This window comes from Carica papaya, chromosome 9 (assembly GCF_054855325.1).
Source record: "Carica papaya isolate Zhongbai chromosome 9, ASM5485532v1, whole genome shotgun sequence".
In the NCBI taxonomy this organism is placed as follows: Eukaryota; Viridiplantae; Streptophyta; class Magnoliopsida; order Brassicales; family Caricaceae; genus Carica; species Carica papaya.
The window spans coordinates 2,604,954-2,632,896 of NC_142317.1; the positions used below are offsets into that span (position 1 = coordinate 2,604,954).

Genomic DNA, 27,943 nt, shown 5'->3' on the forward strand with positions numbered 1-27,943 from the left:
AGTTTCATACTTTGAAAATGCATATTATAATATATACTGTCATATTTGCTATGAATTTAAGAGGTAAAAATTAAGAGATAAAATTCATATGCAAATGGAACCTTTATTCCCCTATAAACATTATTTTAATGCATAAGAACGATACTTACGATTCCATCTTTTGGCTTTAAGCAGATGGAGAATGAAAACGGTATCCCATGCAGTGGAAAACAATTGGTAGGGGTTTATCATACTCTCTGGTAACTGCTTCCAACAGGAGTCAAAACCTAAAGGTACATTAAATTACATGAAACTACTGATTAAAACGGTATATGATGCGTGCCTGTACCCGATTCTTTACAAAATTTATACAGCGCGTTGCTACACTAACATACTTCAACCGGAAGATATGCTACATGAAACAAATACTTACTCCTAGGTTGGAAAAACAGTTCTACAATGTTACAATTTAATTGTTACAACAACGAAACCTTGCCACCTACCATGTCATGTGTTACTAGTGATAACCTTTTTGCTGCAGTTCCAAAGATTGTCGTGAATGAGATTTGCTAACTATTTGAAACCCTTTGCTCCAAAAGATCTTTCTGAAACCCAATAACGATGCTTCGATCAGCTTGTTGCAAGGTCAGCTGCCCTTACAAGAAGCTGATTCCAAGAGAAAGATCATTTAAATTTGAGAGAATTTGGTTTCGAGTTGTCCCAATCTGGTGAGCAATTTCAACTTGTTCCTCCAGTGGTAGCATCTCATAACTGCATAGTACAAACCCAAAACATTTCTTACACTACACAAGATATACCTGGCATCCAGCCCAGTTAACTGCTTCTGTACAGAATACTAGTTTAACCAAAAGATAAGGCAGCTAGCACAGATGATAACTTCTGAAGCAAATCAGAAAGTTCAGTCTCTACATTAGGACGTTTGAGGTCATTCATCTAATACTGTTCACTTCTTTTCCAATGCTAATATGAGGTTCACTTTCACAGCCATACTATTATCCAATGAGATGCATATGACAGCCCTAATGGCTGGTGTTGAATTGACAATAAGAACAACGGTCTAATAGGAAGATTCTGTCAAAAAGTATCCATACCCAGTTAAATCTATCAAGACGGGAACCAACATAAAATAAAAGAGTCAAGACCACTGACCAAAATGTATGAAATCCTACAAACTAATAGTACTGACTATCCTGATCTGAAAATTTGAAGATATTTCCACTTGCTATGTTTATTTTGTACTTTAAGAGTCCATAACTAACATTAGGAAGAGGAAAAAAACCTTCTCTCCAAAAGAAAAAAAGAAAAGGAAAAGGAAACAACTTACTGCCAAAGTAGCTCACAGTCAACTATGCTGTCAGGACCTGGTCGATGAGCCTTTCCATTTGAATGGAACTGGCGAAAAGACCGTGGGTTTAAGCCACCTACATGGGGAACAGCATCAACAAGCTTTTTCTGAAGTGACTGCAACCTACGAAATGTGAGTTCATCAAGAGGAGCAATACAACCAACACTGCCGTCCAGGGTACCAAAGAGCAATGCAAAACGATTGCTTTTATCAGAGCCTGGAGATGTAAGCATTTGAAGCCGCAAGAATTTTGTCACGTGGGAACCAACATGAAATTCAGCCCTTGAAAGAAGCTTTTGTCCCTTCCAACTCTCAGACATCTTCGGTGCATAATAAAAAATCTGCTTTGAAGAGAAAAAGAAAAAAAACACCATATGTTCTTGATTTAGAGAGGTATCATCATGTTAGTAATCAACAACTGCCAGATCAACAGGGTTTGCTTCTGTCTCAATACCTCCAAAAAGCAGTAATAAGGGAAGGCAAAGAGGAAATTTCGAACATAGAAAAAATAATGACTTAGTGATTAGAAAGCGTAAACAATGCCCTTGAGTTATATTTTCCAGTGAAACTGGATTTAGAGCAGGTTCATTTCACTGTGATTGCTTTGAAAGTCTTTTTCTTATACTTAATTTTTCAATATATTTTTTCTAATACTTTTACTTCTTTATTCACTTATCTTAATTAATGAACATCCGATAACATATTTAAATCCTATATATATCCAAAATGATTCATGCTACAAGTTCTTTTAAAGTATATGCACAAGGTTGAGGTTTGACCTGAATATTCTTTTGTTCATCTGAAACTGTGAGGCTCAGTGTACTTCCATCAATCAGAAATTCTGTTGCAAAACAATCTAGAGAACCAAAATCCTTGGCAAGTAAACTAAGTTGGGCACCCTGTTCCTTCCAACTTAGGAAGTATATACTTTTATGAATGTCGCCAAGGAGGATAAAATTCTTCACCTGCAATGGTATCCATAGGCATTACAAAAGGGAAATAAAACATTAAAAATTTAGGGTACACCACAAGGAACCGGGAAATCCAAATATACCTGTATGTTGACATTAAATAAATTTGACCTCTTACAAAAGGCCATATTGAATCCAACTTATGTAAATGCATTATCGTACAGTTCCATTATAGGTTTCTTTGTTCATCATTTTTCAAATTGCTAAACATGTTACCAGAAAACAATAACTTAAAATTTTCACTCTAACATGTGAGGCACTCCAGAACTTTCCTGCAAAACATGTGACCACTAGATGTGGTGCTTTTTCAGGCAAGACATCAGCAAATAAATTGGTGGAACAAAAGAGCCAAAACACAGATTACCAAAAATATCAGCATGAGGCAGCATTCCCCAACTAGACATGATGATTACATGAAAATATTTGATGCGACAATTGAAGATTGGAAACGAATTCAGAACAAATAAGTACATATACTCATTGCTAAGAAAGTAACACTTTAATTAAACTGGAAAAGAAAACACTTACAATATTCAGGCTCACAACATATAATGGTGGAGCATCAAAAAATGCAACACCATTCAATTCAGTGCCATTCCACTTGTGCAAAATAATTTTTGGACCAGATGCTATCAGTAGATGGCCTTGAATTGAGGCTAAAGCAGATATAGCACCCTTCAATTCCTTCGAGTAAACTTCTGCAACCTACAGAGGGAATCATAGATCATAACACAGAACCTGAAGAATTGCAACACTGTTAAAAAAAAGTTTAAGGATTTCAGAATGGAATGAGTTCACAGTGAATTATGGGGAAAACAATGGACTTTAACAAGTAGAGGCTCCTTTTATGAGTATACCGAAATTTGAGTATTATCATTATTTCTTCCAACTGAAAACAAAATTACGCGTCCCCTTGCTGCAACATCCTCTCCTTGCACATAAGCAGTTCCAATAGCCAACAGGGTTTCATTCTCCTTTGTGATGGTATTCTGAAATACAAAACTGAGTAAGAAAAAATTTCTTTTGGTAGAAAAAGAAATTATAAGAGAAAAAAGGAAAATACCATCAGAGGACTAATAAGAAAAGAAGGAAATTTTCTTTTAGCTTCTAATAATCAAATTTGCTAAGAATAAATATATCTGTGCCAGAGAGCATAAGAGGAACAGCTCAGCTAAGGAAAGAGCAAACTCACAAGTAGTGTTACCACTCTCACAGTCAGTGCATTTTCTGAGCTTTGCATAGGAATTGTAGCTTTAGTTTCCCAAACGCCACCAGATTTTTCGGGTTCCAAGAGCCGAACCTCAAATTCGTCAATACTGTATGTGCGATGAAGTTCATCAGAGCTCAAATTATGACTATCAATCTGCTGACCAGCTTCTTGATCAACCAGCGATGAAAGAACTTGATTCAGCGGCTTGTTCACCTTTAGATAATATATTTGACAAATTAGGGTCAGAGCATGTTCCATAATAATTTTAGGGTTACATCAAATGTTATATCTTCAGGAGAGATTACTGTAGAATAAAAAATTCCAAATCTTCAAACTGAGAGAAGATTTGACCAGTCTTGATATAACAAATGAATGACCGAATCTATCTATGACCATAGGCATAGTATTAGTTATCTTCTGACGAGATATAAAATAACTAGCAGGCATCAAGAGATGACGAAATCAAAAACCATTTAATACCTTCTATATGAATAAGGCTGTTGGATTAAGGTTATAAAGATAGTTAAAAAGAAGTTGAGAGTGGTAAGGAGCACAAAATGGATGTGCATGCATAACATAAGAAGCAAAAACAGATAAACCGAATGGATTTAAGTAAACACAAGCATTGTATTTATATGCGCATGTTTTTATGGCTAATAAAGGTTCAGTACTGGCATGTTCTCAGATGGTAGAGAAGCAAAAAAGAGACACCAATAAAGTGAAATTACACTCACCGGAACTGAAACTATAAGCGGATACAAGTTCTTGTCAGCGAAGTAGGTGACTTGATGTGGAGTGCCTTTCAAAGGAACCTAAGGATTGAAATTCAAATACATGAATATCCAAATTATTGCATATAATTTCGCCTCCAAATATCAAAGATGAGCTGATAAAAATAAGGAACCTAAGAGGAACAAAGACTCACCTTTTGCACAGGCCAATAATTATCATAGTTTGATATGGATGGCAATTGACAAATCTTCAGAATGCCCTATGAAAAGCACCACAATGCACGAGTTTGTTGGTAAGGAAAATAATAAGCATGTTAGAAAAGACTAATTGTTAAAAAGCAAATGCAAGTAAAGGGTATATTATATTTTAACCTGTGATGTAACATAGATGAACCCATGATTACAGTTCACATTGTGAAGAACTGTGAATGCCGCAATAGATCCATCACATAGCTGGAAAAGAAAAGCACAGAGAGAATGACATAATGTGAGAAACAACATGCTGATGCAACAAGATTCCAAAATATTTTGAAACATTATAATGAAGCAATAAAGTTCTGCTAAATTTCATTGGGTGCAATTTTTGCTCAGTTCTGAAAATATAAACTCCAAGTAGATCAAGAATCTTGATAGGATCCAAGATAATATCAAAACTCCAATAATATCCAACCTAAAATAATGATAAGAAAACATAATAGTGCAGAATATCAATCAGATATCAACCACTGACAGAATGAAGTATAACCAACAAGTACAGTTATGATATGAAAAAAGGGTCTCCATAACAATTTCTTGAGATAGAACCTGAATCAACAGGACCGATTAATTGAAATCATTTTATAAGAAAATTGAATCTCTATATAAAATTCTAATTAAGATCATAGAACAAATCCCCTATGGTTCAAATAAAACAAAGTTCCTGACCTGTGGATGAAATCGGAGCCGTTCCCTGAAGACCATGCACCAAACTGGTCTTGACCCAGAAAGGAAAAACCCTTGATGACCACTAATATTCTTGAACATGGTAAACCTTTGGCATGCAGTCTCATTTGACATCTCCTCCCTAGTGTATGTATCCAAGGGAATGCGAACAAATCTCAAATTCTTAAGCCTAGAACTAGAAGTCATGGAAACAGAGTCCTCAACTTTAGAAGCATTGTCTGAACCCTCAAATAGGTAAGCATGGTAACAAAGAATTGTCCCATCAGTCAATATTCCAAACAGAAAAGGGCGACTATGCTGTCCAGACCATCTCTGCATGGCTAATTCAACAACCTTCATATTTTGCATAGTTTCTTTCCTGCCAGAGGCATTGACTTCTTCAGAGATATTGCTAGTTCCTCTCTGTAAATCCTTGCAAGGATCTTGGGTATTTCTATCAAGAAGGTGACTTCTTCCACACATGAATTTATTCACAGAGAAAACACAGTTGAAATTTGGCACATCAAATATTTCAAGGGCACCACTTTCATAACAAACAATGCAGTATATGTCACCCTGGTCATGAGGGCCGCAATCAGCACCATCAATGGCCTCACTGATGCCAGTAGAAAGCCATGCATCAGTACTGGCCTTGCGTAACCATGGCTCTGGTCCTTTATCATGGTACAAAGCGCACGCTGACACTAATTTGTTTGAGCCCTCAAGGGCAGCTAGTGTATTTATAGAAATGGTGCAAGTAGAAGGATCTGTCATCCAAAGTTCAACATGAGCTACATGAAATTTTCCAGAATAAAGATCACACTAATATAAAGCCTGGAAGAATAATATAACATCTAGATAAATACATCAATGAAGGTTGACCGCACAAAGAAATTTAAACCTAAGAAATAAGATCAACAGGATTTAGTGGTTTCAGTTCCAGCTGCTTTATCACAATCATGTTCTGAAAAGATAGTGACTGCTTTAGAATTTCTGAACCAGCTTTTTAGCAGAGGGACCTTCAAACGGTACCTTTCAGTCATAACAACTGCAACCAAGGAGCAGGTACTACTTATTGACCTCTTTATCTTTTTTTTTTTTATTGACTATCAGATTACTAGAACTGTTAGGACCTAACTCGTCATCTGCATCAGCCTGACCCATCGGCACGGAAAAGGAAAATTTGCCAATATCTATTTCCTTGCAATCCAGGCTCTATATCTCATGCAACATAAGTTCTTGACTTTCAATATATTTGAATTACCCTGATGATAACAGTACCATATACAGAAAGCAGATGATCTAGCAGTGATAATGATACAATATCACATCTTAATCTTAATTGTGATAAAATAACTGCTGTAAATAGTATTTACAATTTTTTTCGAAGACAAATTTATTTGGTGCATGTTGTGTATGATGCTTGAACCATGAAGCTGTGAATATTGCAAATTATTCCAAATGAATGACCAAGTTCAAGGCCACATTTCTTTTTAAGACCAAATCCATTAATACAATCATTACAGTGATTTTTTTAATCAACAACAATCTCAGTGAATTAAGAAGAAAAGGATCATTTGATCTACTAAAGAGAAAACTGGTAGTTTAGGGAATGACCAATAGGAAGTCACTTTAAGAGAGAAAACCAAATGTTAGAAATCCCCATTGAATTCAAGATTATTCAATAGATATTTCCTTGTCAGAGGCCCAGAACATACCTCCAACAAGCAGCCTGAGGCTTCCATCAATCATTTTCAGTAACGCATAGGGATCAGCAATTGAAACAGAGGACACTGTGGAGTTTTCCGAACTGGTATTACTATCAGAATTAGAAGCTCCAAAGCTTAAATCCTGAGTCATAAAAGAACCATCAAGAACCCGAGCACCATGCTCAAACACCTGGATAACACGACGCCTGAAAGTAAAGGAAGAGAAGTGTTCAAAGATTGTCTATTTCTCTATCAATTTACATTTCATGGTAAAATATATAAGTCATACTTTAATATGATGAAACCAAGCCTTGACTTTTAAGATAGACAGTGCAAAACAGTCACTAACTATCCTTAACTATTCAACCAACCATACCTAGTAAATTAGAATAACAACAGGAAAAAAAGGAGCACTGAACTAAAAACATTGAATTCATAATTAAAAACAAAGAAAATTCAAATGTACATTCAAAATAAGGGTACTATAAATCAATAACAGAAAACGAAACTTCACATGCTCACCTTCCAAACAAATTCCCAGCAGCAATTGTTCTTCCTTGGACATAATAGTCGACACTTTCAGTAACTTCTGTTAAAAGATCAGCTGTTTCAAGTACCTAGACACCATAAGAAAGAATAGTTATCATGACAAAATGTCTCCTGAAAAAAATGAGAAATGGGATCTGATATTCAAGTTTTATCTTCCAGATTTTGAGTTGGAGGTCATACCCAGAGAATTTACTACTCATATGTAGGTCCACTAAAGCCTAAAGGGGCAGTTTATTAGTATAGGGATCATTATTTTAAAATTGGGTTTTTCCTTAGTTGTAAGACGTGGTTCTTCATGTAGTAAAAAGTTTCTTTCTTTCTTACTTTAATTTGTGTGTGTTGTATGGGTACTTTCACAACAATAGATTCCCATTATAGAATTCTGCGTTTCAGAGTCTTCACAAAAGAGCAGCACATCTACGCATCCAATAGCGATATATACAAAGGAAAGGAAATAGGATCTCACACATACTATCCATCAACACAAGTTTCTGCCCTCACCATATATCAGCTACATAATTATTGGCTATTATCTAGATTCTAGACACATACAACACAACCAAGCAAGCCTTTGTGGCAGCTCTAAAGATTTTACATGCATTATGAATGAAGAAAAAAAGAATAAAAGATATTTATCTAAAGATACAGCAACAAGAACATATCCAAGATGGAGCAAGAAGATCAAAATATGCAGCTAGAATTATTTTACGCCTAAAACCATACCAAGAATATATATATATTCACAGATACATCAAAAAGAATATATTGAAGATGGACCAAGAAGATAAAAAAAAATGCAACTAAAATTATTTTACACCTAAAACAATACAAGAAATTCACAATACGATCTTAAACCTCAATTTAGCATAGGCAATAGGATTACCATGGTCCGAGCCTCTAAGCTGATAATCAAATAAGCATGATACTCATCCTCCTCTGCAGCCATTTTAGAAGAATCAGCATTATGACCACGTGTGTTCTTGTGGTAAACTGTCCACATTCCCTTGCAACCAGGAAGTTCAACCTGCAGATTATAATAGTGTAAGTATTGTGCCCACAATTGCATGGATGGAAGTCAAACTCTGATGAAATAGGTGAACAAGAAAGAAAATTTTTTCCGGTAGATGAGAAATTAGTTATATTCAATATATAAATACCTAAAGGTATGGCTGTCACTCAATCTAAACTGTAAAGCAAGATTATGTTTTAAGGGAAGTCACAATTAAAAAAGTGCATGATATTTCCCTTGTATTTTTCAAGATTTTAGACATGGTTTTAAAACAATTAATGTTTTGTCCATTTAAAACATAATTAAGAGTTCAGAGTATGGAGAGACCTCAGTAATCATTTCTGGGCGAATTGACTGGCGAAGAATGCAGAGAGCACCATTCTTCCCATGACCAGAACAGCAGACCTGAAAAAATTACCAAAGACATAGCTCTTTAAAGTTATCAAGTCTTAAATTGATAGTGCAATAAATCATAAACCACTTAGATGTTAAATGCTACTGACCCAGGGATGAGCAAGAAATAACAAATGGAGCACCCAAACTTGTAGAAATCCAGAAAGACAAGGCATTTGAAGCCAGAACAGAAACATACTGTCATTTCCTCTCTTTATAAGATGTACATATACAACAACAGGAAAATTCAAAGTGGCAACAGAAATTTCAAAACTAACCAGTTCATAGTTACTTTGTTTAGCAACTCCAGTTGCATTTGGATCAGCATTAATCCTCAGGCCATAAGCGAAGTCTTTCAATGGACCGATGTTAACAAATGAATCTCTTACTGCAAATGAGAAAGTCTTCTGCATGGATGCAAAGTTGGAAAAGAAAATTGAGAAGAAAAAACAACTCAATAGTGAAGCACTATCCCCTATATGCATAAAGAAAATTTCAATTACATTAAAAGGATGTAGAAGATAGTAACAAAGACAATAACCATTTAAAATAATAAATAACCTGTGCTGACTCGGAATTATTTGGGGCTGAACCATACAAGGATAGCTCTTCACCAATCATATCTTGCAAAGCATCAGAAGATGACCTCCGCAAACGTTTTGATAAAGGACCATCACCTTCAATGTCTCCATTCTGTAAGATGATGAGTGCAAAAAACCCTCTTAATATTTTCCATGGATAAAAAGAAGCAAAATTCATGCAACTGGAAATCGGAAAACTATGAAATATTGACGAATCAGTTGGGGAAGAGATTTAGGAGGCGGAATCTTGTAATCACATCCTTCTTTGGTGTCTGCTTGCGTATAAGTTATGAACTATAGCTTATGAGATACTGAGGATTAGTTGGATGATGACTGGATCAGTAAGGAAAGAGATATTGAGCCTAACAAGGTATTAGTACAGAGAAGAACATGTGAGTCTCATTTCTCTTGCTATTTTTTAGGTGGTATTGAATGAGACGAACAGGAGAGTTCTTGAGGGGGTGAAAGATGATTTTGATAGGATTAGAGATAAATCGTTTCAGACCCTGAGGCTTTTTATTATTGGTCATCCCTTTTATACAATAGAGGATTCTGAAAACCTTATTGATATTTTGATTGAATTATAAATATTTTTTGCACATGGATTGGTATCCCCCTAGTGCTTGTGAATCGATGAATCTTATTATACTTTTTATTAAAAAAATAAAATAAAATAATGATGAACCGTGAAATTCATTCAGAAAACTTACCGCTAAAAAATTCTAAAATATGATAACCGTCAATAAAATAAAAGTGATCATACAATTTAAACGCATGTATGGGGTGCGCGTGAGCGTAGGAGAAGGGAGGTGGGGGGGGGGGGGGGGGAGTCGGACGACAAAAGGCAATTTTTTTCTAAAAAAAATTAACACTATGTTGTATTTAGCTTATTGGTATCCTTGTTCAGCCAAGGAAACTTGAGAAGTCAGTACATGCCTCATCCTTCAGACTGGAAGACATCATTGAGGTGCCTGAGCCACGAGTAAATTGCACAAGCAAACTGTCACCCAAGCGGCTACCCAGAAAAAACAAGGAATTTCCTATTGTTGTAATATCCTACAAGAAGTCAAGTAAAATATTCCAATACAACATTAGTAAGCAACAAAGAACAAAAGCATTATCACGTTAAAAGTAAAACAGCAAGAGTCCAGCAAATTTGACTAACCGAAGTTAGAACTGAAGCTTTTGACTTAGAAAGATCAAGCCTCTGCACAACCCTTAATAAGAGAAAAGAAACAGTTAGAAAGACAACCTATATAGAATGTTTTCCTAAACAGTAGACAATTATGGGAAAAAATGAATTAAATGGCCGCTGAGGATAAAATAGATGATGATATACCTAAAATTGGACATGTTGCACACATATATTCCCCAAAAAAGTTTTGCAGTTTTTCAGTGACTACACTTGTATTGAAAATAACCATGCTCAAAGTACAAGCATTCCCCAAGAAGACATTCACATTTAATGCTCCTACGATCTGTTCAATATGATTCAGGAAAATGGGTTGTCTATAATAAATAAATTGTTATTGGACAATTTACACACGAAGACAGGAAAGTAAAATGTAGGTTAAGTTTTCTGCAGTTCTTGGTAGTTTGTGTTAAACTGTTTGTATTTTTTCCCCCATAAATATGGCGAAAACTTATTGGAAGCTTGGGAGTTACAAGGCACTTTTTGGGAGTTACCTATTCCTTTTCTTTTGAAATAAAAAGTATATAAAATCATAAGCACCAAGAGAGTGCATCCCGTATACAACATTTATAAGTCAGTCAAGATATTTATAAAGTCCCTAAAATCTTCTCTAGAATACAGCAGATAACTCCTTAACAAAAAATTTAGGGAATAGACCAATTACTCTTGATTTTATCAAAATTCGAATCAATACCCTCAAAAGCTCTTTGTTTCTCTATTTCCAAATCACCCAAAAAGTAGCCAACAGAATGAGTCTCACTCTCTTATCCCTATGGATTCTGCTCCAAGCACTGAATCAACAATGATCCAATCCAAACCTAGAAGACCATAAGCCAATGTCAGCACCCTTAGACATCGTGACTGATCTGATATAAGAAGGAGAAGAAGAAGAAAGAAAAAGAGGAGAAACAGAGAAGAGAAATCTGAGTTGTTCTTTATTTCTTTCATTGATGATTATAAGCATAGAGATTGAGCCTTTTACAGGATTTAAAGCAATAAAAGCAACGATTTTCACAGTCGGAAACGTGCGGCCATTCGTGATGCAGTAGCCGCTGCAGATTAAGATTTGTGCAAAAGATTAACCCAACCCTAACACTAATTGATAGAGGCAAAAGACTAATTTACCTTTTTATGAATTTTCTTTTTTACCCTTGTATCCTGACAGCCAGCCCCAACAATTGCTGAGCAAACTGACACCGTAGGAAAATATGACTATTGGATTCAGCTTTTCTTTTACACAGGTAACACATATTCCCCAGAATTTTTCCCCTTTTAGTAAGATTGTCCAGCTTTAGAATGCACCAACAGAGTTTTCCATGCAAAGAAGGCAATCCTTGAAGTTGTTTTTACATTCCAAATCAGTCTAGCAGGAAAACCCTCCTGCATCCCATCCCTAGGAAGGTAATCATAATGATGTCACTGTGAAAACACCAAAAGGGTTTAGTTTCCAACACGGTCTATCTCTAGTAGATTGGCCTCTTCGGAACAATGATACTGTCTCCAATAAATTCACGTGCTCCGAGACCTTCCAGTCATTTAAGTTTTGTTTAAGCCCAATCCACTAATCCTCATTATTGCCTTGACACGCTAAAATCTTTAACCGTGGCTTCCCTGTCAACAGCAACATAAAAAATGTTCGAAAATTGATGGTGAAGTGCACCCCTTTCCATTCAATCGTCTCTCCAAAAGCTCACTGTATCTCCTGATCCCACTCTCCACCTAATGCACTCAAAGAATTTTCCTCTCTCCATACTGATTCTCTTTCACAAACCCACCCCATGCAAGCCTCTAGGACTTTTGGAGAACCAACTATGACCATTCACTCCGTGCCTCACCTTTATAATCCTCCTCCAAAACTTCCCTGCTCCATCATGAATCTTCATAGCCACTTTTCTTGGAGGGCTCTGTGTAACATTAACAACAATTGCAAGCCCAAACTATCCCTCCTTAGTGGCTGTTTCACCTTCTCCCAAGCCACCAAGTAATATTCTCTCTTATCTACTGTGTCGCCTCATAAGAAGTTCTATTGGATTCTCTCTAGTCTTTTAGCCACATTGGAAGGTACTATTGATAGGGACATCATATAAATAGGGATGTTGGCAGGTGTGCTTTTTATTAGAGTCAACCTCTAACCTTTAGAAAGTAAACCTTTCTCCTAATCGGCCAGTCCAGATTTAAACCTGTTTACCAGTGGATCCCAAGTAACAATCTCCTTAAACTTTGCTCCCAATGGCAGTCCCAGATACTTGATGGGAAGATTCACACACTTGCACTCCAAAATTCTATCTTTGTGTTCCACCTCATTATCCTACCCAATCATGACCAACCCAGATTTTGACAAGTTGATTTTAAGTGCCGACACTGCCTCAAAACAAATTACTACACATCTAATGTCACACAGAACCCTATATTCCGATAACAGAATAACATAATATCATCGACAAAAAATAGGTGAGTGACATCTACCCTCTCCTCTCCCCTCCAGACACACAAACTCCTGAACAAATCAACCTCTCTTGCTCTGGAAAGAAATTTGTTAAGAGCTTTCACGACCACAATGAAAAGTAATGGGGGAATAAGGGATCACCCTGTCTCAATCCCTTAGATGCTTTTAAGAAAGTGGACAGTCCTCTATTCACCACAGTAGCAGCGATGTAGTTGTAATGCAAGCCTCAATCCAGCTACACCATTTTTTCACCGAAACTCAAATGCATCCAGTATATAAAAGAGGAACCTCCAAGCCACATGATCATAAAGCTTCTATACATCCAGCTTGTATAAGATGTAGCTCACCCCACCTTCTAGAAGATTGTCAACAACCTCATTAACAATTAAGGCCACATCTACTGCAGACTCAAAGGCAACCCAGTTATCCCCCTTCTCCAAGCTTCACTGTTCTTTTTCTACTTGATCACAGCACATTCATCCTGATAACTTCATGATGAAATCAAACTGTTGTTGGAAAGACATAAGGCTGACTACTTCCAATAATTGTGTCACTCCAACCAAATGAACAAGTGCTTCAAGCAGTCACCCATAAGTCATGGGTTTGTTGTGGAAGAGAGTAGGGATTCGTTAACAGAGAATCCTTAATCTCTTCTGTAAGGGCTTTTTATGTTTAAAAAAATCTCTTTTGTAAGGGCCCATTAGGGGATATACCTTTGATCTTGTGTTTAGAAAGAAAGAAACACTTTTTAGACAAATCTTGCCTGCTTTTTATTCATAGGAAGTGCATATTCAAATGCAACTTCAGAGACAAGATACTACCTCATAAGGAATAGGTAACTCTCGGGGCTTTCTATGCTGGCATGTGAGCACTTTGATTGGAGTGGAATGTTAGAATTTTTCAGAAAGAGAAAATCCTAGTTTTTAAGGTACTTTGAGAGAGAAAATCCTCTTTACCACAATTTTCAGCACTGAAACCAGACTAGTGTCGAATCTTGACAAAGGGCCACCAGATTGTCATCCTCAACCAGAGCCTTCCTGGTTGTGGAACATAAACTTGAAGTTGGAGCTGGAGGGTAAGGAGGTGGAAGGGCTTAAGCTAAGTGAAAATGGAAAAAGATTTAGATCTTTAATCACATTCCAGAAGGAGAAGGTTTTTTTGGGTGTACGGTTGCTAATATGATTTTTATTGGAAAAAGGGAGAAAAGTCATAGGTTAGGAGAAGGGAAGGAAAGAATCATAACTTGTTAGTGGAGTTGGGGAAAATAGGTGGCGAAAATACCTAGTCTTCACAGAATGGAAGGAAAGGAGGGTAGTGATCTTAGAAGTTTTCCATGCTGATGGTTGGTGGAGATCATTGAGGAAGGTGAGCTGGTTGCTCAGGAAGTCTAGGGCTCCAAAGGTAGTAAAAAGGTTGGCGAAATTGGTGAATCATTTGGAAGGGAGGCAGGATGTCAGATGTAGGTTCAGTTGTCCGAGTTGCAAAGTAAATATTTCCATAAAGATAGAAGTGGAGGCGTGGAATCATATGCAAATGCGATGAAGAGGGATGGAGAGGGGCAATTGTGGATGGAGAAGACATGATCCAATCCGGGTTCGAAGTGGGTAAATTTTTAATTTTAAAACTCGATTTGGGAAATAGGCCTAGATCGGGCTGACGAAATCGAGTCCAGATAGGAGAAAATTATTAAAAGAAAGCTTAAAATATATACAACTGAGGAGAAAGGAAAATGATCTCGGGTCTTTAAGACCAAGCCGAAGTGGAGAAGGAAAACTAGAGCTAGAGAAGAGAAACAGAAAGAGATCATGATTGAGGAGGGAGATGCAGCGGAGAAGTGGAAGATTCAGCCTTTGAGCCATCGTCCAAAGACGAGGCTTTTCCCAATGGCCCAGGGGAGTTGAGTAGTAAGGTTATGGCCGATATGGAGATGGAAGGGGAAGGAAAAGCTGTTTAGGAATGCCTAATTTCCTTATTGCAGAACGATACGATCAGATGCAGAGGGACGCCCGGTTGTTGGGGATTTATGGTTAGCCCTTGTTTCGACAAGCGAGTTAGGCGGCATGAGGGAATTGTAAATGACAGAGAATGGTGGAGATGGTAGATCAATTGTCAATGTGGACAGTGTGAAGGGGGAGGGATGCAATGAGTATAAATGGATTCTTGACCACTAACAAAAGGTTAGCAATATCTTGAAGTGAGCTTTGACAATCGCAAAGAAAAAGTCCTGGAGCAATTCAAATCCGTTGTTAGAAGGGAAGAAGAAAATACGGCAAGTAAAACAGTAAAAACTTGACTAAAAAAGAAGAATGGGATAGATATGGAGAGAGAATCAAAGCGACTTCAATCATCTGTCAACTATGATAAGGAAGAGAAGGGGGAGAATGGCAGGAAGGGAGAAGCTAAATGTGTTACTTATGTTTAATAAAATTATTTATTGGAATGTGAGGGGACTGAATAAACTGAAAGAAAAAAAAAATGACGATAAGGATTGTATGTGTAGATGAAAACTAAATGTTATTTGCCTCAAAGGAACCAAAATGGAGAGTCTTTCGAACCTAGTGGTGCATTCTTTGTGGAGAGTAAAAGCATTTTTAAGTGCAGTTTGGGTGGATGGTGGTGGTTATACACTGGGGTGCACAAGAAAGGAGAAGGGAGGGAGAGGGAGATGTTGTGGAGCGACCTTGAGGAGTGTAGAGGCAGATGAGATGTGCCATAGGTTGTGGGAGAGGATTTTGATATCGTCTTGCACGATTTTGGGCAGTCGGAAGAAACTATTTCAGATCATTTCCCTATTGCTCTGGAGATAATGGTATCCGTTTGGGCTCCTTCTTGTTCAGGTTCGACAATAAGTAGTTGAAAGTTCTGGGTTTCAGTAATAAAATTAGAACTTGGTGGGAGATATACAAGGTCAATGACAACACTAGTTACAGGATGGTCAAGAAATTATCCATGATAAAGAATAGATCAAAGGAGTGGGGTAAGGAAATTTTGGGGAAGCAGGTAGGAAGCAAAATGAAATATTTTCTGAGCTGAAGAGACTAGATTGTTTGGAGGGGGGGAGAGGGGCTTAGGGAGGGAGGAGCTAAAGAAGGGAAACTACCTGGCTGGAATTGGTAAATTTAATGAGCATGAAGGAAGTGGAATAGAAGCAGAAATCTAGAGCAAAATGGATCAAGAAAGGGGACAAAAATACATAATTCTTCCATAATATGGCCGGCCATCATAGAAGAGTAAATTATTTGGAGGAGTTGGAGGTAAGGATAGGGTGCTTAAAGGGAATGAGGATTAAGGGGGAAATCATGTCATATTACAAGGATAAATATATACTGTGAGTTCTGGCAAACTGCTGCTTCATGTGCAGAAAGGCAAAGGAAACCTGCTGTCACTTACTTCTCAGTTGCCCCGTGGTGTATAAGCTGTGGTGCAGATTTATAAGTTGCTTGGTATTCAGTGGGTTTCCACAGCCTTGGTGCTTGCTGAAGTATGGGCTTGGGGAGGGATTGATTCGACTAAGAATATTGTAAAGATTATCTCATTATCTATTTTTTAGATCATTTGCAAAGAAAGAAATTTGAGAGCTTTTGAAGAATTAGAGGTAAATAGATATAAACTAAGAGATAAGTGGTTTAAATATTTTAGGTCTTTTATCTTAGGGCATAACATCATTAGGGATGAAGATTTTGGAGATGTCATTGATACCCTTACATCACCATAAATTCTTGTGAATATTAGCGGTACCCTCTTTGGTGCCATACTAATTTATACTTAACTTTTTCTTTCAAACAAAATATATATACCGTGAGTTCTCTTTGGAGACCTTCCCAAGAAAACTTGGATTTTGATAGCCTTGATGATCAAGACAAAATATTTTTGATGAGGAATTTTGCAGAGGATGAGATTTTTGAGACTTATGGATTGCAAAGGTGATAAAATCCCGGGTCTTGATGGCTTCAATATAAATTTCTTTTAGAATAATTGGAAGACCATAAGAGGAGATTTAATTGAATTATTCAATGAATTCCATGACACGAGTTCTTTTGTTAAGAGTCTAAACTCCACAGAAGGGCCGTCAAATATCATGGACTTCAAGCCGATAAGTTCGGTGAGCAGCCACAGAAGGTGCATCAAATATCATGGACTTCAAGCTGATAAGTTCGGCGAGCAGAGTATACAAAATAATTGCAAAAGTATTGACTAAGAGAATGTCTAAAGTGTTGAGTAGGGTCGTTGGTGTGTCTCAGGATGCTTTTATGGGAGATTAGGTAGCCTACCTGTGTGCTTGGAGACAAGCTGGCTTTGAAAGGAGGAAGTGATGTTATGGGCCAAATAAGTAATTTACACATGGAGAAAAGGAAGAAAAAAAAGTAGATTAAGTTCTCTACAGTGCCTTGGCAGTGTGTGTTAAATCGTCTGTATTTTTTTTCTTCTAGATGTAGCAGGAAGTTATTACAGATAGTTTTGGAGTTTCCCAAGCAGTTTTGGGAGTTATCCGTTCCTTACAAGGTATGTTTAAGATACTATTGTCTTTGTATCTGTAAAAAACTCCACAGTTCCTAGGAAACAAGAAGCAGATTTTTCCCCAAAAAGAAAGAAAAAATATGTGTTTCTTTCCTAAACTTAGAGCTCCAAGAATTCCCTATTAAGGAGCTCTTATCAAAGAGATCAGTGAGTTCTCTTTCACTGAACAGTTATCAAAAAGTTTGAAGGATTCTTTTTCAGTGAGACCTTACCCTCTTCCACAACAAGCCCATAACTACATCCCAATTTAAGGACATAACATAAATAACAAGATTATGAAGCAACCTCTCTCCTTAAGTTCTTCCACAAGTATCCCACTACAAATTTTTCTCCTTCCTTATTTTCTACTCATTTTCTTTAGGAGTTCAATAAAATAAAAGAAATTTAACAGAATCATATTTTTATGTCAAATTGATTTTAATAAGTTTTACAATGAAGATTGAGATGTAAATGCTTATAATTGGGTGGTACCCCCTTGGTACCGATCTTATAATATAACTTCTTTTATTTAAAAAAAAATAAGTTTTACAATGAAGCAAATAAGTTATAAAATGAAATGGATAGATCCTTAAAGCATCAGGAATTGCAGAAAATCCTAGTTTTTACCATCTAACTTGAATGAGAAAACTGTCAAGAATATAACTTCATAAGAACCAGGACATTACAAATAATTATGTCCTGGTCATATTGAAATCAGTTAAACTCTGTTTGCTATCCTAATTTCACTAAATGAGAGTATTGTTGCATATAGATTAGCCATCAAACAGCAAGGACACTCATTACCCCGCATTAATTTTGTCTTGGGACATCATTGCTATACCTACAACGTCTTTTTTCCCTACTTTAATAAAATGACTACCACAGCCTACAAGTATAATAGGTGAATTAAGGCTTTTCTTGCAGCATCCATAAGTTCCAATGATGAGGGGAGAGGGAGAGTGGAAAAGCTGGTAAGAACCTAAAAGAAAAATGGCACCCGATTATAAATTAGTGTAAGCACTAGCAATTCCCATGAAATGTAAAGCTCATATCCATGATTATGAAAAATATTACAAAAATAATACTTGCAGGATTCAGTTCAAAAAGAGCTAAATCCAGTTCAAGTTATGCAACTAGCTCATTGTTCAACTAAAGAAAGTTTAGACAAATACAAAACTTAAAATTAAAACAACATAAAAGAATACCTACCGCCCATCATAAATTAGTGTTAGCAGTAGCAATTCCCCCATCTTTGTTGATAGCAAAGCTACATCATTTAGTAACCATGTAGCATTGGCAGCATCAAGTTCCACACTGAAACTTGATCTTGGCAGGTCTTGACTGAAATGATTTGGAAAATGTGCAACCATCATGAGAGAACTCAGATTTTGACTTAAACAAAGGGACTAACAATCAAATGCAATGTATCTAAATCATCTTATTTCTCACTTCAGCCCTATTTTAACACCCTCATAATTTTTTCCAAAGAAGTTCTAATGAGTTTCATGAGTATGTATAATTTCTGCATAGCATCAATAAAAAAATGCATATTTGACCACAATTAAATCTTCAGAAGATTTAGTCAAAATTCATGGACATTAAACCATTAGAGCCAACAATGCAAATAAAAGTGAAGTTTACACTATGGCATATGGTGAAATCTGAAAAATGAGAAAACTCAAAATTTAAATCACAAAGCATATCACCCACAACTTCAAAATAAATTACAAGTTTTTATATCACTAGACTTCACCCATCGAGTGAATAAGATATTCTAATTCATGGATGTATTTTGCACCTCAATTATAAAGAATAAAAATTCACCAAGGACATTTATGTTCTACAACAAGATAACAATTGAAATAGCACAAAATTCTAAGGTGAGATAAGTAGAGATTTAGGATCCTTTGTGCACTCAACAAGGTTCGGTTATCATACGTGGAAGACCTGTATGCTCAGTCTTTAGAGCAAAACTGGGAAGAGAGAGAGAGAGAGAGAGAGAGAGAGGGAAACAGAGAGAGAGAGAGAGAACCTGCCATCAATTGAAACAGCAAAACTGTTCAAAGCCAATGCACAAGAAGCAGACTGCAAAAGAAAAAAATTAACTAGTCTAATCTAAATTGAGTGAGAAAAGAAAAGTCAAATCGTGAAGACTACAGACTTGTATCACTAAATTAAACATGGAAAATCAGTTGAGGAGATAAAATTCTCCTCCCCACCCCTGCCCGCAAAAGGAAAAAATAATATTAGTATACATTTTTAAAATGAAATTAGCCAACCTGACTATGATAGTGAATTGAATTGGCACTTATCACAAGAACACCACCAATTGGAGATGGAACTGCAAGTAGTTTGTAAGCATCTTGTGGAAGATTCTGAAAAAAAGATGAAATGAAATGAAACCAAAAAACACAAGTTGAATTTAAAAACGTGTTCTGAAAATAGCATCAATCGCACAGGTGATTATTTAGATTGCCACTTGAGACAAGTTAAGGTTTCGTAAAATCACTGATATAGCTAAACATGTCAAAATGTAACTGATAGGAAAAACTTAAAGCGTGAACAGATTTGATGGTTCTGAGGAAAAGCTCTGCATGCTTCAGGTTTTTATCGCATCAGTACGAATTGCATTGTCAGCATGTTTATGTTGATGGCATATTTATTATTTAACAAAGAATACCAGCTTTAGTCATTTGGCCAGGAGGAAATGTATAACCACCTCATCCAATCTAGTAATGTTGGTCCCACCAACAATAGAACCCATGTCTGAAAGCTATTTACTGCATGATATGCAAATCCATATAAAATCTTGACATTAAATTTGAGTAGAAAGGTTTCAATCTTCCAGTAGGTAAACATATTTGGTAACTGATTTCAGAAACCAACTGACAAGGACACAAATTCTAGCTCCTGAGTAATCCCAACTGATAAAGACACAAGTCCTGGCTCCTGGGCACCTGGACTACATTATCTAGGAATAAAACTTGTTAGTTTATCAAGACTCATTTAAAAAAAAGTTTATCTAGAATCATGGGATTGCAAGTATTTGGGCACATGGACTTATTATCAAAAAGCATATAGCAAATCATTTTTTTTTTAAATATAAAGCTTATAGTAAATCGAGCTACAAACTCTCAGCAAGAAGCAATAAAATCAATTTTCTAAGGGAGGAACATTAAAGTAAAAGTAAGAAAGATCAGGACATACAGCAGCAGACCATATTAGGGGGTGTTGTTTTAAAGTTGTGCTGATACTAAGTGCAGAAACCATGCAAGTATGGTGCTTCCATGCAACACGACCAGCCCAAGTAAGCTCCCTCTCATGAAGAATGACCATCACAGGTTCAATATAACCTGAAAATACCAGGGTAATTGAATTAAAAAATATATATAATAAATAGCCAATTGACTAAAGCATATTAGCTTAATTTATATTCTAGCTGCTTTGGGGAAAAAATGAGAAAGACGTGATTGTGTCCATATCAGTAGGATTTCGGAAATCAAGCAGCCAATAAGCATAGGAACATACTCTACCATAAGAATCTCTTTGCAACTGACCTAGGAGTGCAGTTCCTACAACTCTGCAATAGAATAAGTTAAATCTTGCTCCTACCACTTCATAGTTCAGTCAACAATTCCATCACCATCACTTTGTATTTCAGAAAAAAAAAAAACAAACCTATCCCCATAACTAATCAAAATATTTTGGGCATGTCTGGAGTGGCTTATTTTACTTAGAGATTTAAGCTCCAAACAGACTTAAGTTCATGGAGCTCTAAACTTAACTAGTGTTTTAGTTAGTTAAATTTATCTAACTCTAAAGTCTCTTTTGGTTCAGCTCCCATTCAATTCCCAACAGTAAAATGTTCACAATAATCTTGATGTGTGTGATTAGAATATAATTTCTCATGTTTGAGCAAACCTTCCACATGAAAAATATGTGCATTTAGTTGGGGATGAGAGTAGCTCAAGCATGAAAATTACGTTGTATCTATATTAAGATTATTATGAAAAAATTAACGATGGGAATTGGCTACAAATGATGAAAATTGAACTAGAATGGCCGTTAGTTTGAAAAGGTTGCCAAATGTTTAATCAAAAGAGTTCTATTTTTTTAAAAAAAAATAAAAGGTATAACACGTATCATTAATTATAGGCAACCAAGGGAGTGCAAATCCATATACCAAAGGGGTGCAAACTCATGTATAAAAGAATGTACCTATCAGTTAGGGTATCAATTAGTTCTCCAAGATTCTCTATGGGATACAGAGGTTGATTCAGTATAATAAACACTCCAAGGGTTTGGAACCATCCTCTCTAATTCTATCAAGACCCTTCTCCACCTCATCAAAAACTCTCCTATCCTTTCTTTGCACACAAATCAAAAGATTGCAAAAGATCCCCAAATGTTTTTTCTGACTCACAATATCCTTCCAAGCCCAAGCCTCCTCTTTAATAATGCCATACATGACCCAGTTATAACCCAAAATCCCAAAAGCCATATACCACAAGCTATATGCGATGGGTCACCGGAGCAATATATGGTCGCAAGTCTCTTCTGCTCTCTTACATAAACAATACCAATTAACCATGATCTTCTCCCTTCTCAATAGCTAATCAATGGCCAAAATGCATCCACAAACTACTTCCCAAGCAAAAAAAAAGAAAACTATCTTTAGATGTGCATTCACTCTCCAAATCTCTAAATGAGAAATTGCCCTCAATTGGCTCTTTGTGATCAAATACTTGTAGAAAGTCTCCACGGTGAATTTTGCAGTTGTACTAAGAGTCCATACTCGTTGGTCATGATCCTCACTAAGCAAAACCGATATCAAAGAGCTCAAAAGATATTCATATTCGTTTATTTTCCAGTCATTGAGATTCTTCACTACCTTGTTACTCCTTATGACCCTCACCTTCAAGGAAGGCCTCTTTAACTTAAATACCCTCATATCGCACAATAACAAAAATCTGTGAAAATCTAACTCTCCTGGCCCCTCCATCCAGCGAAATGTCCGACCGAAAATAGTTCTCTCCTGATCTCCAATTCTCCACTTAATACACTCCTGAAATTTTTTCTTTCCTGTGCAAATCCTCTTCCACAGCCCTTTCCCATATTTTAGGATGTTAAGGGTATTTTTGTCAAAAGAAATGGTAAACACAACTCTAACCAATACCAGCTTAAAACCCCCCAAAAAACTCCTCACAAAAAAAAAAAAAAAAAAAAAAAAAAACTAGTCTCACCACTTTTTTATCTTTCGCATAAAGTTGTATAGTTTTAGGTGATTCTTCGAAATTAACGAAACGGTAATATTTTCATTCAACCCAAAACCAATTTTATGCAACTAAGACGAAAAAAAAAAAGCCAATCCAATAAGGCTCTTAATGAAGAACCCTTTTTCTGCAACCCTTATGGCTTTTCATAAGGATGATTAAATGCATATATTTCAACATCAAGTCTATACTATATTCTCACAATAAGATTTTCTTTCTTAAGAATACAAAGAAAAGACTTGTGGTTCTCTCTACTTATTCCATTCCAACTCCCTAAACAAGAGCCTCAACAACATCCATCTTTTTCACAATTACATCTTCCCCATCTTCATTAACGTAGGCTTCATGCCAACCGAAAACCCGATGTATGGAACCAGTAAGAAAGACAAGGAGGATTGTATACCATCAAACAACCAATTTTAGACATATTTTAGCATAATATTCAGTAAACTACTCTTCTCTACCTCATCCCGATTCTTACATTGTCCATTAGCTTAGGATTCCGAGACAACTCTACACTATTAAAGGAAGAAACATCCCATTTGACATGCAAGGTCAACTCAACCATAACCACCTTAGAAACAATTTTCTTTTTTTTTTTTAACCAATTAACAAGTGAAATTTTTTTTTTGAGATAGAGAGAGATACTAACAAGTGAAAATAATAAAAACATGATTTGGATAGGATTGTGGCGTACCATCCAAAGCTAGTTAAGGCTTTAACTCTCCACAGCTTGAATTTACTCATAATGGAAAAGTATAATCCAGGAAATTACTTGATTGTGATATGTCAAATTTTCTATGGTAAAAGAGAAGGTAAAAATGTTTTTACCTGAAAAATTACACCCCAAAAATATTCTTTTACAACAAGAAAATCTTTTTTTTGAATAAAAAGTATTTACAATAGTGTTAGGGTATTTATAACATTCCCAAAATTCTCATCACTAATAATGTCATAACCTAACAAAATAAATCCAAAATAGTGAATCCACCTATCCCTTATTTTGTGCAAATTACCCTCAAGACCCTCAAAAGCTCTAGAACTTCTTTCTTTCCTAATAATTCACTTTTACAACCAAAAATCATTACTAGATAGAGGGAAAAAGTAACATAATCAGCAATCCTCCTAAACGAACAAAAGGGGAAAAATACAAAAAAACCAAAACAACACTGCATCCCAATCCCTCTACAAACTAGCGAAAGAACCCATGAGACATGGGCCACAAAAGAAAAGAAAGTCAACCTGTCTAATAAGAAAGACAGAGGATAGTGTTGACCCTTAAAAAGTCTAAGAATTGTGCTCTAACCACAACACCAATAAACCAGGCAAAAGGGCTTATCTCCAAAGTGTCCTACCTTCCTTCTTCACCCAATCCCCATGTGGTCCGTAGAGAGAAAACACTCAAGGGAAGGAGGGGGAAATCCATATGACAATGGAATTCAGCCTCCTTGAGCTCATAATAAAAACATTTGTGTGTTTTGTGAAAATGGGTGTGCATGAAAATGGAATCTGAACCCAACATAACCATTAATATAAGAAACTTGGACCCACCCTGAATCCAAGACAGGTTAATAAAAATAGTATTTTATTCACACCATGTTTCGGGTTATACCCGCTCCATCCTGTCCTGCCTACTACCTATCTTCTTTTCTCTTTGTTGCAGCTAGTATGTTTGCTTTCTCTTTTTTCCTTTTTTATCCAAAAGCTTCCGGGGGAAGCTGCAATATATATATATTTATATATATATACAGCTTCACATTATATATACAGAAGCTGTGTGTGTAAATATATATACAGCTTCCTGTTATATATATATATATATATATATGTATATATTTGTGTACATCTATATATATAGCTTCAACAGGAACTTAAGAGGCTACACACATAAAAAGAGGGCTGGAGGCAACTTCAGGTAGGGGTTAGAGTTTTTCAAAATATTAATTATATAAGCCGATTGGGTTTAGTCGAGCTTTTTTCCTTCAAACCCAAACCCCCCCTGCCCCGTATGGCACCAACAAAATCCAACCTGAAGCGACCTGCAATGGTTCGGTTTTGGTTAAAATGTGGGATGACTATATGCAGGTCATGTTAGTTTTGGCGGTACATGGGTTTTTTTTGTCATCTCTATCCAACATGCACTACTAAAAGTCTAGTTGAGGCAACTAGATCCTAAAAATAACAATAGTAATAATGGATCTCCAAGTTGCAAAATCATGCACAATTTCACATAGATGGTGTTTGACATTGTTAATGTGCATTAAGTAATAAGCTAATTTAAGTTACTTAAAGCAGTTAAATTCTTACTTAAAAAATAAGCAACTATGCTTTAGATAAAGTATTAAGCGCAAAAATAAACAGTTATTTTTATGAAAACCAATAAACATATATCTGTCATAAATATATTATAACTTTCATTGTTTTATATATATTGTTAATTTTACGAGGATATCAAGAGGCTAAGTAAATAAATTGATTCAATTAAAAAAATAAGAACCTCACAAAATAACATTGAAGTGCTTATTTTCTACCATACCCTTTTAAAGACCTAATAAGCACTCTGCCACTCAGATTTTAATGTTACTAAATGTCAACATTGAAGCAAAGTGCTTAAAGCTAGTTCTAAGAACCAAATAAGCAATTCCAACACCCACATAACCACATCCAATGATGCTATTAATTTTTACGTACTCATGAGTACAAATAGTTAGAACAATTGCTAAAAGTTTGGATTGGTGGCATATGAATGAATAATTATAAATCCAACATATGATGGTAAAAAACACTCACCATGCACAAATATGAAATCCTTTACATGCTTCATTTCCAAATCCCGTAAATTGATTATGTAAGATGACTCAATACGAGCAGAAATTGCTCCTCCAGAACCAAAAGGATCGTCATCTCCAACCAAACCAGAACCAGCCTGATAAACAAGAGCAAAGAGGAATGTCAAGGATGTCTGAGGAAAAATCTGAAAGAAAAAGCTTCTACTCTGCCGAAAAATGAGTGCACTTTCTTCCTGAAGCATTATCGTGGCGTTCCATATAAATAGAAAATCAGTTTTAGATTAATAAGCAAATGTGGCGAACAAGTAACTTAGGAAGTAAAAGAGACCTGGGCAGCCTTAAGTATTATCATTTGCAAATCATAAACAAGAACGCCTCCACACCTGCCTTGTGGATCCACCTTTACCAATGGGCCTCTTGCAAAGGATTCTCTGCCTCTTTTCAAATGTATCCATTCTGGACCCTCAAAACAATGCATAGAGCTGAGAAAGGGACAAAATTTATAAGAATCTTGTCATGATATAGGAAAAGAAAATACAACAAGTGGAACATAGCAGGATAAAGAGGAATGTCTAAACAAAACAAATTTCACCTTAACACAAGCATCCTTCTCTACAACATAAATGTTTTATCAAGGACAGAAAATTAGCACATAAAATTATTTGAATTAATTTTGAAGAGCACCATAAAAGTCAGTCAAAATACATATGATCAAACACCATGACATGGAATTAACATTAGTTTAATAACCATGTCACAAACGTCACACACTGTAGAGCAAAAGAATTGACATGAACAATCTATAATAATTGCATGAAAATAGAGCAGTTATGATCAAAGGAGAAACAAGATAGACTACATTCCTCCTGCAGACAAAAGCAACATTTTTAATAGAAGACACCCACTTCGGGTGCCAACATATCACAAAACCTAAGAGGAAGGAACAAAGTCTGTCAGCATATAAGGGGTGCTCCTAGGCTAAACAATGTAAAATGTAAGATTCCTGATAAATATGTTTCCAGTAATCCTATCAGAACTTGGTCACAAATATAAAAATCAACCAACCAATTAAGAGTACAACAAAGCTAGGTCCACGGGGTCAACCGGCAAAACTTGTCCTACCTTGTACGAAGGCCATGAATAGAATCGTCGAACTCCAGGACAGAAATTTTTGCGTCTTGAAAGGCCAAGATAATAGAATCTCTTCTCCTAGAACCATCACCACCTCCTACAGATAGTACAACCATTGACACAACGTTACCGTGCAATCTGCGATGAAATTCAAAAGAAGAAATTCAAACACCACATCAGAAAAGGGACATTCACACTGAACGGTCCTTAAATGGTACAACGAGGAGAATCACTTGTTACTAGTAACTCTCAAGTTCGTCATACTTGAAAACATAGAATTGCTCAAAAAATTCTATAAGCGTATATGTTCCAAAAGAAAATGGAACTCCAAGCAAACTTCACAGATAGAATTCGGTATTTGTGTGCACTCGCCTGTTGTGGCAAACAAGCTCGAGAGAGGCCCCTGAAACACCATCCATCACCCCACCGCGTTTCATCTCTGCAGGATTCCTGGAGTCTCGGCTGCCTTCTTCCTCCACCCTAACCACGTAAATTTCGAGGACGTTAGCTGCGGTTACGACTAGGTTAGGAACGGGACCAATACCGCGCTTGGATGACCACTCGGAGTCGAGATCGTCAGTCTGCATTAACGGGATTTGTGGCGTGAAGTCCGCGCGGCAGTGGGTAATGTAGCCGGACGCGCAGTTCTCGATGCCGGTGGGCCAGTGCATCATCTTATAGGCTGCGAAACTCATTTTCCTGGGGCGTGATTTGGAACCTTAGGGTTTAGATTGGAGAAGATAGAAGAATGAACTAAAGAAGATTTGGGGAGAAAATAGGGTTTACGGGACTGTGCAGAAAAGAGGAGCTTAAACCCTTGCTTGGGTTGGCGGGAGGTGCCAATTGCCGCTCGTTTATCAGTGCTGCTGTTCGGGGCCAGTTTTGAAATATCCAATTGGACGCTCATTTTCTCCCTCTTTAACCTTTTAATTTGGTTTAATCTCACTTAAGCTGCCGCTGCCACATTTTCTTGTTTCTCCTCTTTAAGCTTTACAATTCAACTGTTCATCGCTACTACACCAGTTTATATAATTAATTGATAAACCAAAAAAAATTTTAAACGTCACCTAAATGTTTTATTATGATTTCACCCTTAAATTTGTAAAATTATTTAATTTTGTAATATTTTTATATAATTATAAAGTCTTATACCAAAGATAATATTTTTATATAATATCAAATTTTGTAATATTTTC

At 36.2% G+C, this 27,943-nt stretch overlaps 1 protein-coding gene across 3 annotated transcripts; it reads right to left on the reverse strand.

Annotated features, from left to right (window-relative positions):
- Window positions 1–203: 203 nt before the first annotated feature.
- Window positions 204–27,704, reverse strand: CPSF160 (cleavage and polyadenylation specificity factor 160). Of its 3 annotated transcripts, none has more exons than XM_088210680.1 (26): window positions 27,120–27,704; window positions 26,739–26,885; window positions 25,945–26,098; window positions 25,618–25,753; window positions 20,762–20,907; window positions 19,834–19,929; window positions 19,587–19,639; window positions 18,764–18,895; window positions 10,585–10,636; window positions 10,356–10,475; window positions 9,400–9,531; window positions 9,117–9,245; window positions 8,773–8,850; window positions 8,320–8,460; window positions 7,410–7,504; window positions 6,897–7,093; window positions 5,182–5,945; window positions 4,630–4,710; window positions 4,452–4,517; window positions 4,261–4,338; window positions 3,509–3,739; window positions 3,174–3,305; window positions 2,845–3,021; window positions 2,125–2,310; window positions 1,325–1,686; window positions 204–750 (listed from the first exon to the last, which is right to left on the reverse strand). In XM_088210680.1, the coding sequence occupies exons 1-26, from the start codon at window positions 27,440–27,442 to the stop codon at window positions 636–638; spliced, it is 4,323 nt and encodes a 1,440-aa protein (XP_088066806.1). In that variant the 5' UTR covers window positions 27,443–27,704; the 3' UTR covers window positions 204–635. The 3 variants fall into 3 exon arrangements, with proteins under 3 accessions (XP_088066806.1, XP_088066807.1, XP_088066808.1); XM_088210681.1 differs by having other exon boundaries at window positions 26,739–26,844; window positions 27,120–27,313; XM_088210682.1 differs by lacking the exon at window positions 27,120–27,704 and having other exon boundaries at window positions 26,000–26,098; window positions 26,739–26,880.
- Between the last annotated feature and the right edge of the window lie 239 nt (window positions 27,705–27,943).